General features: G+C 41.6%; 1 protein-coding gene across 1 annotated transcript in view; it reads right to left on the reverse strand.

Annotated features, from left to right (window-relative positions):
- AK5 (adenylate kinase 5) overlaps positions 1–19,673 on the reverse strand; it is a 156,044-nt gene that overhangs the window by 44,785 nt on the left and 91,586 nt on the right. The window contains exons 9-10 of the mRNA XM_030571961.1: positions 4,267–4,309; positions 3,332–3,376 (exon numbers count right to left, since the gene is read on the reverse strand). Of these exons, the coding sequence (XP_030427821.1) occupies positions 3,332–3,376; positions 4,267–4,309 (88 nt within the window). The remainder of the gene's footprint in view (positions 1–3,331; positions 3,377–4,266; positions 4,310–19,673) is intronic.

A 19,673-nucleotide genomic window follows, 5' to 3' on the forward strand; every position in this document is an offset into this window, starting at 1 on the left:
AGATCACTTCACAGTTCCGTGTTTTATACAAACCCACACATGAGTTCTCAATGAAATGAAAGAGAGAAAAAGTGTAACTGTATAACATAGGATTGCAGTTTTTCAAAAAGTATGAAGCAAAACATTGCGCATTTTCCTTTTATGAAAGTTCTGGATTACCATAGCAATGGTGTAATAGTCCAGCCTCAGTTTTTCAAGGGTTTTTATATACATACAGGTTAGTGATGAGCTGGGTCTATTCATATTTAGTACAAAAATGGGGCTTAAAAAACCTGTAGTATAAAAATGTGGTCTTCTGATCTTTGCAAAACCTTAATTTGCATGGCTTTATTTCAGATTTCATGGTTTTAATTTACAAGAATTAATATGCAAATAGAGAGGTTACTTACCTGTGCATTAAGAACCAGGTTAAGATATCAAGGAGGGGCGGGCTCTTTGATTTATGGAAACAAATTAGACAAACCTTTGAGGTAACCTGACTGGTACAGTGTACAAAAACAATCTGTGGATAGGAGGGTGAAATCCCATAATGATCGCTAGATGTACTTTAACAGAGCTACAAAACAAACTTTGTGATTTCAAGTCCAGCAGGTCATCAACAATGCCTGAGTGGACCTTCCATAGGAGTTATTGATCGATGAGCATGCCTGACCTGGAAATGCTTCCATTTCTATAGGTAGGTTTTCTTCATGGCAGGTTTCCTACTGCCCAGAAGTACTGTCTTAACCTCGGGGGAACAGTCCAATTCTATGCCCAAGAACCATTGAGGATACAGAAATGAGATACAGAAATGTTGGGCTGTGGTGCCCAAGTTTTGGGTCAGGAGATCCATTATCAGAGTGGCATTCACAGGGAAAAGCAGAGCGGGTTTGAGAGCCAGACTTGTCATGGCCAACATGGAGCTATGAAAATTTCTACCACTTGTTCCTATTTAGAACCCTAAGGATCATGTGTTGGAGGGTAGGCACAGAGGAGGGTGTAATGTCAGGTGACTAAGAGGGTATCCCCACTGGGTTGTGACTCTACCACAAGCACAAGTGTCTGCAGTTTCCATTGGATAGTTTTGCAAAGAAATGCACCTTTGGGAGGCTGAGCTATGTGCTAAAGCTTCAGTGCTGACAGGTGGGATGGTACCAGGAGGGATCCCTCTCAGTGCCCCTGAGGAGGAAGAATCTGGTTCTTCTGTGATCAAGAGGTCCTCATGAGAAAGGAACCTAATCGGTACCATGGAGTCTGGGCAGTGTTCCACCATAACTGGGGATGGTACGGAGATGCAGTCCTTGTGCCCTGTAGGTATGTGAGCTGAGGAGAAAGGTACTGGAGACTGCTGAGGTACAGTTATTACGGCTACAACCTGAAGAGAAGGATTCTGAGGTCAATATAGGGTTCTTAGAGGAGTCCCTTAGAGTTCTTTTTGTGTCTGGAGGGCTCATCTTCCAGTAACAACTTCAGTGCTAACAGCTGTGATTTTCTAAGAGATCTCTTGGTATGGGATGAAATGGGCTTTGTCTTGATGGGTTCTGGGGCTCACACAAGCCTCAACAGTACCCATACTGGGATGCAAGATCTCCCTAAATTCTGGCCATGGAGATGACTTCCCTTTTTATAGGAGTTCCTCTAGGTAATGTGGACTCTTTCTTGGAATATTTGATTCCAGAGTTGCCCCACAATCTTTAATTGAGGCTGAAGGCATTGGAATGACCTGAGTGGCTGAGGCTGACGTACAGGGTGCACTCCATGAGAAGGTGCTTCTGTCTACCCTGAGGTGCAAGGGTCTGGACAGATCTGCTTTTCAAAGCTAGTTCAGACCTTGCATTTGGATTGTATGTGGGACTCTGAGGCAGCTGGAATGTCTGTTGCTGAGGGAGAAAGACCTGTGGCTCATCTGACAAGGCTTGAAGCCTGGAATGCTGGGCATAACCTGTTCCATCAAGGGAACAGCCAAAGGCAGAAGCCCTGACTGCAGAAAGAAGAGTTCAAGTGAGGGGGACCCCTGTGAAAGCACAAAGTGTGCTAATGAAAAGTAACATAAAGAAAACAAAGAAGGAGCTGTAAAGCTAGCAGCAGACACTGTTATGATCTGTCTTGAGCCAAGGGCGGCTGAGTGGGAACTTGAGTGAAAGTAGGTTCACATCTCCCTATATAACCTTGCACCAGAGCACAAGGATGTATGGTGCTCAGGTTTGGACCCTCAGACACTGCTAGCTAAAATTTCCAAGGTGTATGCATGTCCCACAGAGGGACTAACAATTATCTGCGTACCGGAATTTGGTTATTGTCGCCGATATTACTTTAGTTCTGGCACAAAGATGAAAAAGGTTGAAGAGGTTGCTGTCAACCTGATATTGAATGCTAGTGGCCTGTGGTAGACTGTCTTGGGTTAATGTTTTCATAGCTGCTAAGAAAATGGAGAAAAGGGTGGGTGACAGTACACAGCCTTGTTTTACACCAGTTCGGATGACAAAGGACTCACAGGTAGAACCACCGCACAGGATGGAGGCAGTCAGGACCGGCTGCAGGCACCAGCGCAGGAAGCAGGTGCTTGGGGCGGCCAATGGAAAGGGGCAGCACGTCCGGGTTTTTTGTGGCAATTCAGAGGCGGGTCCCTCAGGCCCTCTCAGAGGGAAGGACTGGCGGCTGAATTGCCGCTGAAGAATGAAGCAGCGCGGTAGAGCTGCCACCGAAGTGCCGCTGATCGTGGCTTTATTTTCTTTTTTTTTTTTTTTTTTTTTTCCCCACCGCTTGGGATGGCAAAAAAGCTGGAGCCCAGCCCTGGAGGCAATCATCTGGTCATGGAGGAGTCTTACAATGATGATAAATTTGCTTGTGCAGCCAAACTTTGACATGATTTTCCACAGAGCCTCATGGTTGACAGTCAAAGGCTTTGGTAAGATCGATAAAGGCCATATTAAGCTCCTGGTGGTAGTGTTGACATTCTTCCTGGATCTGCCTGGCTGCAAAAATCATGTTGGTGGTGCCTTGTGTTGGTCTGAAGCCGCACTGGGACTCTGGAAGTACTTCCTCTGCAAGAGGGAGCAGGTGATTCAGTAAGATTCTAGCCAGGATTTTCCCAGCGATGGAGAGGAGGGCAATGCCTCCATAGTTGCCACAGTCGGCTCTGTCTCCCTTTTTGAAAATGGCGATGATGTCAGCATTACGTAAGTCAGCGGGGATTCCTTCGGTGTGCCAGATTTTGAGGAGCACCAAGTGCAGCTTATCAGTCAGTGTTTCTCCCCACACTTTCAGTCTTTCACCTACATTAACAATCAAAACTGTATGACCCATTGTTAACAGCTGCAAATGGAACAGTTATATTAAGGTTCTTACTTACCAACTACAAAAATGATGTTAGATTTCCTTAGATCTTCTGTAAAATCTAAATAAAAATAAAATCTTTGTTTTATTGGCAGCAAATACTGATTTTAATCATCTGTTCTTTCTATATACCGTTATATAACACATAGCAAGGTTTTCAAGGTAACTTTTTGATTTAATGTAGCTTTTGTTTTCTACTAGAATGTTCTTTATTCTGAAATGAACTGTTATTCACAAGCTCATTTATGTCCCAGTTTTGTAGCTGTCACTGCAGAAGTGACAAAAATATATCTTATATGGAAACAATGACAGCCCTTACATATGCACACCCTAGCAAAAAGAGGCAAAATCATAATAATTAAAAAGAATCAAACTGCTCTTGAGATCAGAATAATATGCATCATGACCCACCATGTTTCTTTGCTTTTTTTTTGCTTTTATTCTAAAAGTATGATTTGATTAAAGTTCATATATTACAATTTCCATATCCTTTTAGGTTTTTGCATTCAGTGCTCCACATTAAAGGAAATTTAATCTTAAATTCAGCCAGACTAAAAGCAACTCATCTCTGACTTGCACATTTCTAATTATGGGATATCACTAGCTGAACGTGTTCATTAACCCTCAGGCTGCTCTTAGAATCCTGCCAAGTCACACCTTACATCAGCTCTTAATAACTGTTTGCCAAATTCTGAAAGCTATTTTTGGCTTACTAGTAAGACTTCTAAATAAGTCTGGGTCCAATGGGTTGAATGGGAATTGAAGTAACTCTACGACATACTGTCACACAATCAAATGTGCTTTCCATCAGTATCTGAAATGCATACCTCTTAAAAAAAAAAAAAGAATCTGGATGCAATATAATATACTTATCATATACTTGATTATACTAAGGGGGGAACTAAAAGTATCATAATGAATACATTAGTCTATACTTAAGAAGAAACTCACCGCCTGCGTTCTCATATCCAGAGAAATTTGATTGGTCATCTACCTGTTAATTAAGGAATTGACATTTTTTAAATTGTTATTGCATAATTTATGTGTTCTTCATGTACCTGTGGATATTAAAACTACCCATGTGAAAGATGATTTTGCGATTTTTGTGCCTATTGAAATATACAGTAACAATGGCTACAAAGGAACTCTATTCATGTAGCTTTATTTCTACGTTGATACATATTGGCCCATGCAGTAATTGTTGCAAAGACTAGCCTATTATAGTGTTAAGCCACACAGTGGCCAAGTATTTCAGAGGCTGCTAGTATGCATACTAAATAGCTTCCCACAGTAAATGGTGGACATGTTTCCAGGTCAACCATGTGATAAGTAACAATAGAGTGAGTTGTAGTGTGCAAAGTATGTGTTAGAAAAACGAAATTAACATATTGCCCCTCGCAATGTATTGCACTAACTCTCAGGAAACTGGAGTTCAGGACTTGAACTATGACACTCTCTCCTGAGATAGTAGGAACTGAGCATGCTTTCATGGCACCATGAGGGAGAAGAAAGCTACCTTGCGTGACTCTGCAGTGACCTCTCTTGCCCATTTGGGTATTGTTTGGGCTCTCAGGAGAAGTCTCCTCTGCCAAAATGGTCAGATGAACATGAAGTTTGGCAAGTGTGTATGTTTTTTGTAAAATATGTGGTTTGTATATGTAGCAGAAACAAGTTCCGAGGTTCTCTGGCAGACTCACTAGACCCAGCCAGGTAAAAAGTTGTCCTTAGCTGTAGTCCTCAGTTCTGGAGCATGCTACATCCATTTTATGCCAACTTGTGGTAGACCCTCTGGCTGCATGTTCTCAGCTCCTGACTAGAGCTGGTCAGGAAATTATTTTTCCAACAAACCATGGGCAATAATAGGAGAGCACTCCCTGTAACCCAGGAGAGCGACGTGACTGTGACTGACCCCTGTATGGAGGGGCATGGAGCAACAAAGAAGGACAGCTTTGTGCTTTCTCTTCCACAGCCGGCACATGTCAGTCACAACTCCTTCCATAGAACGAAGGGTCAGAAAAGATGATGCATACTCTGAACCCAACAAAGATAAGGATGTGAGTGGTAAGGAAATGCCTGGGGGAAAAGGATAGCTAGGGGAGCTCCTGCAAGGATGGTTATGCAAACTGCCTCTGAACCTTCCTGGCCACAATAAAGGCTCTTATGTTCAAAGATATAATGTGGATTTCGAGTGGTTTTGTCTTTGGTCTGTTGACCTTCAGGACAAACTGCAAGTGCTGCTGAAGCAGCAAATGTTGTTAGAGGAGAATGTATGGGGGAAGTGAGTTGCGAAATATGTGGTTAACTACTTATTTTGCACTGCCTGGTTATTTAATAATATTCTGTGTCATGGGGCTACTGTTCCTTATTTGATTTACAGTATTTTTAAGTGTTCGACATAGGCACCTTATAATCAGGAAAGATTTGGACAAATTGGACAAAGTCCAGAGAAGAGCAACAAAAACAATTAAAGGTCTAGAAAAAATTGGGTTTGTTTGTTGGAGAAGAGGGGAGACATAACAGTTCTCAAGTACATAAAAGGTTGTTACAAGGAGAAGGGAGAAGAATTGTTCTTCTTAACCTCTGAGGATATGACAAGAAGCAATGGGCTTAAATTGCAACAAGGGTGAGTTAGGTTGGGTATTAGGAAAAAAAGTGTGTTCTTAACTCAGATCAAAACAGCAGTAAGTACATGGTCAATTTGGCTTTTTAAATTCAGTTTGGCAGCTCAAGTCCAACCACAGACTCTCCTATTGGCTCGAACTCAAGCTGCTAACATGAGTTAAAAGCTGAGTTGCCAGGGCCTTTGCTGCTATTTTAACCAGAGTTAACTGATGTAGATTTGCTAATCAAAATTAAGAGCAGTCCTCCATCCCACCTCCCTTTTTTTTTGCATACCTTTAGTCACAAGTTTACCTACCATTCGAATGAAAAAGAAGTTACTGCCATCCTTTCACATAAACGGCTCTGTTTGCTCTCCCCCAATTCCTCAAATGAAATTACATTAAACAGACTGGGACCCTTGCAGGCTGGTGGGATCAGTTGTTGAGATAGTGAAGGAAAGTTTAAGTCAATTGGAGCTATAATTTTTTGCACTGGAAGTTCCTTATATTGTAAATACATCCCAGCAGGCAGTAGTGAAGCTAAATGAACTTCTCAGTTTCCTGTTCGGCAGGCAGTATCTCTTTTAGGATTAGTTATATGCCAGAAAAGATCAATATTTGTGAGTCTTCACTCCTGGTTCAGGAAAGGAATAAGTGGCATTTATATTCATTAAAATTCAAAAGTCGATAAATAACACACACCAGGAATCATTGATCAAAAACCATCTCCTCAAAAATATTTACTTGTACTCTTATCTGCATATATGCTGATCTTCCCGTGCAGAATTATGCCCATCTTCACTAGACTTTCTTTTATTTTTAAATTTTACCAACAGGATTTCCTTAATGAGACAACATTAGGGATTGTGAGACTGCAATTTGGATTTACAGTCATCCTATGAAAATGTCTCTCATAGCATTAATTCATAATGATTTTGAAATGATGCACTGAGGTCCACAGAACAATACTGGACTACAGGGCAAAGAGGTACTATGAACTCTGAAAGGTAAGAATCCACGCTGACTATGGTCTTCGGGAAGCCGAGAGAGAAAGTCAAGGAGGCTTAAAATAAATTAGAAAATAAGATGACTTTGGATTTGATTTTGGTGCCTTCATTTTCTTAGATGGTTTCCATTGTTCTAGGTATTAAACCCTACTCATAGATGTCACAGCCCTAGGCCTCTATTCTAACATGGTGTCTGTATGGCCAATTGTCGGTCATCTAGAGGTCACACTGGTACCGTGTGCAACACCATGGTGCTGTGTGCTATCTTAAGGTGCGGTGTGCAAAGTTATAGTGCCATGTGCATTTTCCCGCTCTTTTTGCCTGGTCACCTAGGGGTCAGGCTAGTGCTGTGTGCATAATACCGGCGTGCCATGAGCAAAGGGATCCAATCTGACCAATCGTAGTTCAGTTCAAACGGTCAGATTAGGGTTGTGTGCAAAATAATGCTAGTGTGCCATGTGCAGATTCTATCTACGTAAAGGGCACCAGCTCAGGACCTGGAAGGTGAAGGAGCTAGGGACCAATCAGATTTTGACAAGTGTAAAAGATCCTCTGAATAAAACTATGCCTCGTGCCAGAATCTGATCAACCCTTCAGCCAGGGGTCTCCTCTGGATATAGCCGGCTCAGGATGTGACATTTATTTTTCAAAGTTATCTTCTGCGAATTCAATATGCTTCTGGTGTCTGTACTGCTGGTCAGCTGCGCCTGGAATATGGTACTTGCTTTCTAATTTTTCTGTGAATACTCTGTGCTTTGCTTAGTTTCTTCTGCAGAACTGTATATATATTGTTGTTATTTGGTGTAAAATTGTGCATACGCAGCATATGAGAGCTAAATTGTTGTAATAATTGCTATTAGAGTAAGTTGGTATATTTTGTAGTGTTTGGTTAATGTGCACAGTTCATTTAATTTAGTGTATTAATTTTATTTTTTAAAAGAGCAGATAATTTTGAATTGTGTGGTTCCTTGTTGATGAATGTAAATAGCTTGTTTCAAGTTGTGTAAGTATTTTGTTCTAATAGTACTGTTAGTTGGTAAAAGTGCTCCTCCCCAGCCCAAGTTGTGATTTTTTTCCCTGTTAATAAATGGCCATGTGGTGTTTTGAAGTTTCAGTTTGTCTAGTTTTAATTTTCCTCTCTCAATTTAAAATTCACCCAAACCCGCATTAGGGACGGGCAAAAGAGAATCAATCTATTGTCCCTCTTCCCATCCCCCCCCCTTCCCGCTTCCCCTAAAAATCTCAGGAAGCTTGTGTTGATGTGGGTGGAGAGCTAGTCTCTTGCTGTATGGAATTCAGTTACAGGATCAGTACACTCTTGAAGAGGTCATGTGATGTGACCATGTCAGACAAGGAGAAGCTGGTGAGCAGATTTCTCTTGTACTGTCCTTTTGTATAGGGGCTTATGTCAGTGATTAAGCCAGTGAACTAAGATTTTAATTTAAATAATAAAATAATACCTATTTGTATGTATTAATTTTTAGCAGATGGGTCTTTAAAGTGATTAAGATGTAAAGGATTTGTTGGCCTGCAGTGATGATGGTGGGCTCTGCCTGGATACCAGAGGGCTCTGGAGAAGAACTGAAAGACTTGGCTAATGATCACATAAGGAAAGGAATGAAGAGGCGGTGCTAAGAATATTAGGTTGAAAGTGGTTCAGTGTGAGGGATGACTATCAGGAATACAGTGATTCAGTAGTAGAACTGTCTTTATATTCTTGACCCAGCTGTTTCCATTCAGCTGAGGCCAGGGCCGGCTCTAGCTTTTTTGCCGCCCCAGGAGCGCAAAAAAATTCCGCAGCTGGACTACCGAAGCAAAAAAAAAACAAAAATACAGTCGCAGGGAGCTTGTGGAGGGCGATGAAGGACAGTACCCGCCCGCTCCCTCCACCCATGGGCAGGCAGGTGCTGTAGTCCGCTCGCAGCCGGGTGAGAGCGGCTCCCCCCTCCGGCCTTGGGGTGACTCTCCCAGTTGGGCAGGCTCTGAGGGGGCCGACACAGGCAGCACTGGCTGGGGTCTGTGACCTCCGCGCGGGGCCGGCATTGCAGCGGGGCTTGGCATAGCGCAAATGGCGCCAGGATGAGTGGGGCCCACCTCTCCACTGCCCGCCGGGCCGCTGCAGAACCCTCCCTCCTTCCGGTGCCCAGGGGCTGCAGGAGGTGGTGGTCTTTAAAGGCGGCTTGGCCAGGCTGGGCTCAGAGCGGTGCGGGAGGCAGAGGCCGGTGCAGGCGGCAGGGAGTGATGCGTCCCAGGGAGCCCGGCGGCACGAGTGGCAAGGATTGCTAGTTCCTGCCCCGCCCCCCGGGCCAGGATCCATGTCCCTGCAGAGCTGGGCTGGCTGCCCCAAGATTGTCTGGAATGCTGCCCCTTTCAATGTGCCGCCCCAGGCATGTGCTTTCTCATCTGGTGCCTGGAGCCGGCCCTGGCTGAGGCTCATGTAACTCATACTGAGGTTAGGGGATATCTATCTTTAATAGAGATATTTGATGGGCAGTTTATAGTCCAGTGTTACTGGTGCAGGTAGGTCAAGGTAAGGTTGTCCATAAGTATAGTCTATCCTTTCGTGGTGGATTATAACAGAGTTTTTGGGTTGGGCAATTGCACTTGAACCCAGCTAACAGATGTAGTTGTACTGTCTGAAGGATCATCAGGTACAGGGGATCTAGCTGCCTATAACTGAACAAACAGAATTGGGAAGACAGATTTTAGACTGAAATGATTATTAGATGTTGGAGGTATAATATCAAGAGTACAATAAGTTACCATGTATGTGATCTAATGATAATAGCATAAATATTGATAAAACAATATCCTGTCATATAGTTTGGGTTACAATAAGACCTTCTCTTGTCATTTAATTCATTAGAAGGTAGGTAATTTATATTGGATATTGTTATAGTTTAACATGTTTAACTTTCTGAGTGTAATGACTGGGACTTGAAATAACTATAATAATAAAATGGGTTAACAGTAAGTCTTAGCATATTACAGGGAATGTTACAGCACTATTCAGATCTTTGTAGGTGGTGATAATGGTCAATTGTGACTCATAAATCACATACATATATAGAAACTGGAATATTTATATAATGGATGGTGCTTTTAAAGCGTGTGTGAATGTGTTCTGAAAGAAAATAAGGACCAGCACAGGGGATATGAACAGACATGGAGAAAGCTGATGTGTCAGAGGAATATCATGTTTTACTAGTCTATTATTTATTTCATTTATTATTTGAACGTGTCAAAGTAGTGGATAAAAGAGAAATAATTGTACAATTTAGACTTAAAAGGTCACCTACAAGACATTAAAGAAACTAAGTAGTCACGAAGTAAGAAGAAAAGTATTGTTATGGATCAGAAATTGGCTAGGAAAGAGAAAATAAATAAGATTAAACAGTCAATTTTTATCATGGCAAAAAGACTTCAAGAATATCCAGAGGTATAATTGTTATTGCTAACAAAAATTCTTGAAGGGATATTAAACATCATGCCGTAGGGCTGTGATGGACTATACCCCTGTGTTCACACCCTCACACTATTTGTAATAATCTTTATACAAGGTATGCCTTGTGAGATCATTTGAAAACTCACAACTTGCTAATCAGTGATATCATGGTAAAATGTGTATAGCAGCTTTATGCATAAAGTAAAAAATTTCCCCTATATGGTGATAAAAATATGTACTCACCTAGCACCAAACAGACCTGACTTGAACAAAGGAGTGTATGCTTGCCTTAATTTGTATTTAAGCAATAAACAGTCATCAATCAGAAAGGGGGAAGGGAGAAAAACAGAGAGGTCACACAGGTGAAAAGCCCAGCAGACTGTTTGTCACCTGGTTCTCAGCTGGAAACGGTGGCGGGGGGGAAGGTGAATGCCCCAAGACACTCCTCTCTCTCTCTCTGCCCATCTCATTATTCGCACCCAGAAGGGAAAGGAAACAGCTGTTGGACTCTGGGGAAGGGATCCTGAGCTGAAGAGTTAGGTCAGTAATTCTCCTGGAAGCATGTGGTGAGAAACTTTTCTTGAATTTAATATAATTTGTTAGGCACTAGAAGGGGACTATCTTTATTTTTCTTGCATCCATTTCTGACTTTTATGCCTCATTACTTGTACTCACTTAAAATCTCTCTCTTTGTAGTTAAGAACTGTTTTATCTAATCCAGTGAGTTTAAGTTAGTGTCGAGTAACTCTAGTTAAGATAACAAGCTATTGGATATTATTCCCTTAAAGGGAATATACTTAGTATATTTGGACTGTCCAGAAGAGGGCTGGGTAGTACAGTAGACCCTGAAAGATACAAACACCAGAGTTATGGACTGAGCAGTCAACCAGACACCATGTGAAATCAGAAGTAACCAATCAGGCAGCAGCAGAGATGGGGGGGGAAAAAAAGCAAATACTGTACTGTGCCTGTATTGCATCTTAAAGGTAGACACATCTGTGTTGCCTGTTCCCACCCCATCCCCTACTCACCATGATGTGTGGCAGCCACTTACAAGTAGAAGGTGGTGAATGTTGTTTTCCCTTCTCCCTCCTACCCCTACCCCGGCTGGGACGGGAACAAGTTTGCAAGCTCAGAGCCCTGGGATAGAAATTTTCCGAGCTGCTACTGAAACTTGGCCTGGAGTATAAGCTGCAGGAGCCGGAGCCCGAGTTCCTGCCTGCATGCTGCACTCTGGAGGAGCAGCTCAGATTTAAAGGGCCACAGACTGCACCACACGCCCATTGACACTGCAGTGCCCCAGATGCCTCACTCATAACTCTGGCAGCCAGAACTCCCTTTCCCCACCCCCACTTGCCGGGCAGCCACTGCAGAGCTGTGAGCCCCCTCTCCAAGCAGTCCACCCTGAGGAGCATCCCATAACGGCTTGTTCAGAGTTATGAACATTTCAGAGTTACAACTTCCCTTCTTGAGGTGTTCATAACTCTGAGGTTCTACTGTAGAAGACATACTTTTCTGGGAAAATTCAAGACTAGGAGTGTGTTGGGGTAACCCTGCAGTGTAACCCAGGCTGGTGAGAGCCAGGGTGTGACTGGCAGGCTGCAGTCACACAAACATTTGGGAGTGATGCTCCTCGCCCATGTACATTGGCCAAACTGGACTGTCTCTAAGCAAAAGAATAAATGGACACAAATCTGACATCAGGAATCATAACATTCAAAAACCAGTAGGAGAACATGTCAACCTCTCTGGTCACTCAGTAACAGACTTGAAGGTGGCAATTCTGCAACAGAAAAGCTTCAAAAACAGACTCCAATGAGAAACTGCTGAACTTGAATTAATATGCAAACTAGATACCATCAATTTAGGTTTTAATAGAGACTGGGAATGGCTGAGCCATTACACACATTGAATCACTACACAAGTTTTTTCTCTTAATTAATTAGCCTCTTAGAGTTGGTAGGGCAACTCCAACCTTTTCATGTTCTCTATATGTGTATATATAGCTCCTTACTATATGCTCCATTCTATGCATTTGATGAAGTGGGCTGTAGCCCATGACAGCTTATGCTCAAATAAATTTTGTTAGTCTCTAAGGTAGTACAAGTACTCCTGTTCTTTTTGTTGTATAGTTGTAGTTCTTAGAGTAGTGTTAAAACAGATCCAAAATGTTTGCAGCTGGTACCCCTGAAGATCAGCAAAGGGTGCCAAACCTTCTGAGGAATTAATAATACTATGGGGAGACCTGCCTGGTAATCAGAAAGCATCAGGAGGTGGCTGTCAGCAGGCGAAGTTTTGGATGTATGACTTGCTTGTTTCAAGATGATCCAGTCTCTGGCATATTCTGAGTGGTTTTAGAGTTCATCTGATGATCTAAAATGTGTGTGGATGTGATCCAATAAGCATACATCTGCTCAATAGTTTACAAAGCATTCAAGCACACTGGAGGTCCTGAGTCCAGGACCAGCAGTCTCAGACCCCCAAAAGGCTTGATGCCTACGGACTCAAAAATGTCATCCCATAAGGAAAGTTCTGGTGCTAAGGGGTATTCCAAACAGCCCTCCAGGAGCTTTGTCCTCTCTGTCCCACTCTCCTCTCCTAAATCTAACATTGGAAATTGTAAAAGATGTTGAGAGAGGTTAGTTTATACAGTTACACTCCATGACAGCCCACCCATCTGCTTCCCAATTCCCGAAGGGAACTTCATGAAAAACTACTCTGCCTTCTCTCTCCTCCAAATGAGGGCCATAGAGGTAATCCCTCAGCAACAAAATGAGAAGGGATATTATTTGATTCACTTTCTAATACTAGGAAGAGACGCTATCTGTTGCATCCAATGATGAATTTTGGATGTCTGAACAAGTAGAGTGGGCAATTGTAGCAGTGACACTTGCATCCATCGTTCCTTTCCTGTGCCAATAGAATTGCATTAAATCAGAACCAGATGTATTTTCAATGACCAATATTACCATATGGAACATGCATGCTTCAAATCAAATTTAAGTTCACAACAGTCATTCCTGGCAGTGAATTAAAGCATGTTTCTCAATCTTTTTGATACCAGGCACCAGCTTTCTGCCTTTCTATACTGTGCCCCAAGGAAATCTCTGGGACCAGTGCCGGTCCATGGACGGGTCATTGAAGAAAAACTGCATTGAAGCCTTTTAACCTGAACACCCCTCTGGTGCATCTCACAGGGAAGGAAGCTCTGTAGTCAGTCCATATCTGGTACAAAAGTCTATGGTGCACAAGGTGTAAATGACATGGTGTCAGAAGGGAACAGAAACAGAAGGAAAAAGGGGACAGAAGGGGGAAAATATGCAACAAATGTTGTAGGATCTCATCAACATGCCATTCTTCAATGCCCCAGAGAATTTTATCTTTGATAGACTTTCAGAATGGACAGACTGGAAACAATATTTCACAAAATTTCAAATTGCTACAAAACTCCATAAGAAAACTTGAGATATACAGGTGTGTGTGTGTGTGTGTGCAATTTATGCTATGAGAAAGTAGGCAGAGTATATCTTTAAATCTTTTCCCTTTACTGAATACTGTCATAAAAATCTCAGTGAAAGGGTTCTGGCTATGTTTGGCATACTTCATATCTCTGAGAAATGTGGTGTATGAAAGAGCATGTTTTCACCAAAGAATTCTAGAACCAGGATAAAATGATTAATCTTTTGTAAAAGCTCTGCATGCATTGGCTGAAAACTGTGATATCTGGGACTGCACAACATGAAAATATCAGAGATAGGCAGTCTTTCACAGCAGCTACAATTAAAGGCAGACCTAACACTTCACACAGCTATTCAAGCAGTAAAGGAGTCTGAACTTGTGAAAATAAATTTGCCAGACTTGAAAAAACAAGAAACTAGTTTATAAGCTGTAAACAGCTGAAACATGACTGCTAAAAGTCATTATCATAAGACTCCTGAGCCTGAGAGGGGGAAAATTCCAGCCAAACTACAAAGCCTTTCAGAATAAATGTACAATATGTAGAAGATTTCATAGCTCAAGATGTGTCCAGCTAAAGGTGAAATATGCAATAATGCATAAAATATGGTCATTTTGCAGCTGTTTGCCATGCTGAGGCACTGAAAGAGCGTACTATGATTAGAGAGAATAAGAGCCATTGTTTCTGGGTTCCATCATGTGACTACACAAGCCTGCCTGGAGATTTAAAGTGAGTATTTCTGGAAAGACTGAATAAAACTGACTCAAGAGCAGATGTGACTGTCATTTCAGAAGGAATTTACAATCACCTTCAACCCCTCCCGGAGCTGAAATCACTTGACAAAGCCTTGATTTGCACTGGAGTTATTCTGAACTGCATGGACCAGTTCACCACAGAAAACTTACACGCTGAATGCACAGCTTCTGTCTTTGTACGTGATCAAAGACCAACAGCCTTCTCAACTGCAGTGTGGCAGCCATGATGAGCCTCTGTGAGAGAGGCTGAAAAACTCAATGGAGTATTTGGTGATATTGGACTTTTGAAAGGAGATCCAATACAAATAACATTGACAGACAATGCTGAACCAGACAGCCTACACACATCTTGCAGTATTCCTATCCCATTGCTTCATAAAGTAGAAACTGAATTAAAGAGAATGGAACAGATTAGTGCTACGTAGAAAATCTCTAAGCCAACAACATGGTGTAATACAATGGTACCAGTTAAAGTATAAATGTGTGGATCTTTAAATACTGAATGAAGCAGTTGTGAGAAAAATATATCCTGCCAACACTGAATGATTTCCTCCCCCAAATGAAAGGAGTTACAGTATTCTCCAAGCTGGATGTCTCAAGTGGATTCTGGCAAATTTTGTTTAGATAGAGTTCTAAACTGACTACATTTATCACACGCTTTGGGAAATTTTGCTTTTGAAGATTACTGTTTGGGATTACCAGTTCACTTGAAATTTTCCAAAGAAAGATGGCAGAACAGTTCACAAACACAAATGGAGTTGCACTTTTCATAGACAATATGAGTCTTCGATGGAAGAACACACCAAAACCCTCAATGAAATTTTAAGCCAATAATTAGTCATTCTGAATGGAAGCTAAACAAGGACAAGTGTATTTGCCAACTATCCCAAATCAAGCTGTTGTGTTTTTTTTTGGGGGGGGGGGGGTTGGACACAATAAACAAAGATTAAATCAGTCATAGCCATGAGAAAGAAAAAGCAATTCAAGAACTGAATGCATCAACAAATGTACCAGAACTGAGATGTGTTCTGGGTAAGGTGAATTACCTAGGTTTATACCTACAAGACCTTTCTACAATGAGAAAACCACTGGACAAACTATTAAAGTCCAACACATAGTGGGTGTGGAGCCAAATAAAGACTAAAAAGGAGTGCCTGGCAAGCATATGGGAGCCCTGCAACCCATTCAAATATTACATATAAAGGCATTTGTGAATGCTATGGATGCATACAGACTAGTGTCAGAAAAGAGACTACTCCAGCTACAAGTAACCTTGACAGACATGCAATTTCAAGAAGTTTTAAGTTATATTTGGGCTGGCTGGTCCAAGTATCTAAAGGACACTAAGGGAGCAATAAGAGACTACTTTGCAGTACGTGGACAATTAAGCAAATCAAATGGACTCATAATTAATGGCAATTTCACTGTAGTTTTCAAATGAAATGAGCAGAAAAATCCTAAACTTCATACATGAAAGACTAACTAAATGCTGCAAACAGGCCAACCAGTGAGCATGGTGGCCAGGCATCAGCAAGGACATAAAGAATAAAGTACCTGCATGTGAACATGGCCCCACTTGAGGAATCTGACCTGTTGACTTGAGCAAGTCTATCACCTGTATAATCCCAGCAATTAAAGTTATTAACAATTGTACCTTTCTTGAAAGGTAACCTATGCACAAGATTTCAGTTATAGTTAGCTGATATCTTGTGCATAGGCTATATTTCAAGAAAGTTTAATATAACCAGAAGCCTCCTACTGCAAGACAAACCCAAGAAAGAAACCAACAGGACTCCACTGGCCATCACATACAGCCCCCAGCTAAAACCCCTCCAACGCATCATCAATGATCTACAACCCATCCTGGACAATGATCCCACACTTTCACAGACCTTGGGTGGCAGGTCAGTCCTTCCCCACAGACAACTTGCCAACCTGAAACATATTCTCACCAGTAACTGCACACCGCACCATAATAACTCTAGCTCAGGAACCAATCCATGCAACAAACCTCGATGCCAACTCTGCCCACATATCTACACCAGCGACACCATCACAGGACCTAACCAGATCAGCCACACCATCACTGGTTCATTCACCTGCACATCCACCAATGTAATATACGCCATCATATGCAGCAATGCCCCTCTGGTATGTACATCGGCCAAACTGGACAGTCTCTACGGAAAAGGATAAATGGACACAAATCAGACATTAGGAATGGCAATATACAAAAACCTGTAGGAGAGCACTTCAACCTCCCTGGCCACACTATAGCAGACCTTAAGGTGGCCATCCTGCAGCAAAAAAACTTCAGGACCAGACTTCAAAGAGAAACTGCTGAGCTTCAGTTCATCTGCAAATTTGCCACCATCAGCTCAGGATTGAACAAAGACTGTGAATGGCTTGCCAACTACAGAACCAGTTTCTCCTCTCTTGGTTTTCACACCTCAACTGCTAGAACAGGGCCTCATCCTCCCTGACTGAACTGACCTCGTTATCTCTAGCTTGCTTGCTAGCATATATATACCTGCCCCTGGAAATTTCCACTACAAGCATCTGAGGAAGTGGGCATTCACCCATAAAAGCTCATGCTCCAAAACGTCTGTTAGTCTATAAGGTGCCACAGGATTCTTTGCTGCTTTTACAGATCCAGACTAACACGGCTACTCCTCTGATACTTTTCTTTTTTCTCCACACTTAACATCATATCCCACCAGCAAGTTCAAGGTGCTGTTTAGCTCCTGTTCTAGTTTGTTAACAAAGATGCTAAATAAACCATCCCTTACACCTCACCATTGGAGAATCTCTCCTATGTCCCACTTTATTACTTTTCTGCTTATGACTACCTTCTATTAACTGCACTTCACTTTTCAGTCTCTTTGGCTTGCAACTGAACATTTTCAATCTGAATGAACTTTCTAGTAAGACTCTCGTAGGATCCAGTTACATTACATCCCATGCATTCCTTTTATCTATGGATTGTGGGGGAGGGTGCTGGGTTGGTTTTTTTTGTTTTTTTGGGGGGGCAGGGGGTTTGGACAGCATTACAATCAAGCTTGTCTAGTATGTTTTCCACATATAGACCAACACTGTTTCTTATGCTAGACTTGGTTCCATTATGCTTTAGGTCTCCACAGATTTATTTTCTTAACATCAATTTTATTGTTTTACAAAGTATCTGAGGGGCAGCCGCTAGTCTGTATCCACAAAAAAGGATAAATGGACACAAATCAGACTTCATGAATGGTAATATACAAAAGCCAGTAGGAGAACACTTCAATCTCCCTGGACACTCAATAACAGATTTAAAAGTAGCCATTCTTCAACAAAAAAACTTCCAAAACAGACTTCAAAGAGAAACTGCAGAACTACAGCTGATTTGCAAATGTAACACCATCAATTTGGGCTTGAATAGGGATTGGGCGCGGCTGGCTCACTACAAAAGCAATTTTCCCTCTCTTGGTATTGACACCTCCTCATCAAGTATTGGGAGTGGACCACATCTACCCTGACTAAATTGGCCTTCAACATTGGTTCTCCACTTGTAAGATAACTCCCTTCTCTTCATTTGCCAATATATATTTATGCCTGTATCTGTAATTTTCACTCCATGCATCCAATGAAGTGGGATTTTTACCCATGAACACTTATGCCCAAATAAATCTGTTAATCTTTAAGGTGCCACCAGATTCCTCATTGTTATTGTTTTACAAGGGATTGAATTGAGATGATCAAATAGTCATTGCTATAATTACTCTCTTATTTCTTTTAAAGACTAGTACCAGATTTGGCCTAGGATCATTAATATATCTGGAAAACTAGAGAAGCCAGTAGTGATTTTAAAAGATCTGAGCTCCTAAAGGGTGTTTTTAAATTAGCCTTAAAAAAAAAGAAAAAAAGAGAAGGAGTATGGACAGTTAGGAAGTAGTAAAGAATGTGCCAGTATTATCCTTACTTGCAATCAATTAGCAGTATCTTTAGAAAAATTAAATAGACTCTGCAGATCAATGTTAAACAGCTAGTTGTAAAGGGACTTTTACTACACATATGTTCCTCACAAAATCTTAAATGACAAACTAATTCAAATTGGCTTGAATTAAAACCACTGTACTGTGGATTCGAAACTCATTAAAGTCTAGAAATAAAGGCTATGGCTGCCCTGTAGAGTCCATGCTGGCACAACTATGCCGATATAGCTATGCTGGCTCCTAGTGTAGATGTGGCACACACTAGCAGGAGGAGTTCTGCCAGTGTAGGAACATCCTCCTTGACATTAACTGTGCTGCCAGAAGCCCTCTTCTGTGTTTTTTCACATCCCTGCCTGACATAGCTATGCTGACAAAAACCCCAGTGTTTGACACATCTATGCTAACAGAAGATTACTTCCGTCACTACAGCTAATGTCATTCCAGGATGACATCCAACACCATGATGTGGTGTTCCTATGCTGGCAGAAACCCTCTTCCTTCTGTGATAAAGAAGAGGGACTACACAGCACATTGGAAATCTGAAGATGATCAACTGGGCAAAGATGCAAATAATAATGTGAATGGAGAAATAAAACAAAGAGGAACAAAGGAGAAATACTGGCAGAAAACTGCAATGGGATACAATCTGGAAAAAATAAACTAGGGGAAAATAATATGAAAATATTCAGTGGAAAACTGAAATAAGAAAAGCACCTAAAAGAGATCTAGGGTGAAAGTGGTCTCTGGCTTCTGTGTGATTGCATATGGGCCTGAGAACTGCATACCACCAGAGTTTTCTTCCAGGAAAGAAGAAGAAGAAAGAAGGTCTGTACTGCAAGTTATATAAAGGAGAAAGAGTTCAGGCCAGTGGGGGAAGATTAACTGAGAATTTGAGGTGTTTTTTAAAAGCTATTACATTCCATATTGCTCTGGGGTTTTTGTTTTTGTTTTGTTTTTTGTTTGTTTGTTTTTTTAAATAAAATACTATCCTTTGGAGCTGGGGGAGCTTGGCCAATCTGAAAATCAGGCCACAAATTCTTAAACTTAACTCCTATTTTAATGTGACACTATTATCTGAGAAACTTTTATTGATTCAGAAACAGTCCTTCCCAAAAGGAGAAAC

This window comes from Gopherus evgoodei, chromosome 8, assembly GCF_007399415.2.
Source record: "Gopherus evgoodei ecotype Sinaloan lineage chromosome 8, rGopEvg1_v1.p, whole genome shotgun sequence".
Lineage (NCBI taxonomy): Eukaryota > Metazoa > Chordata > Testudines > Testudinidae > Gopherus > Gopherus evgoodei.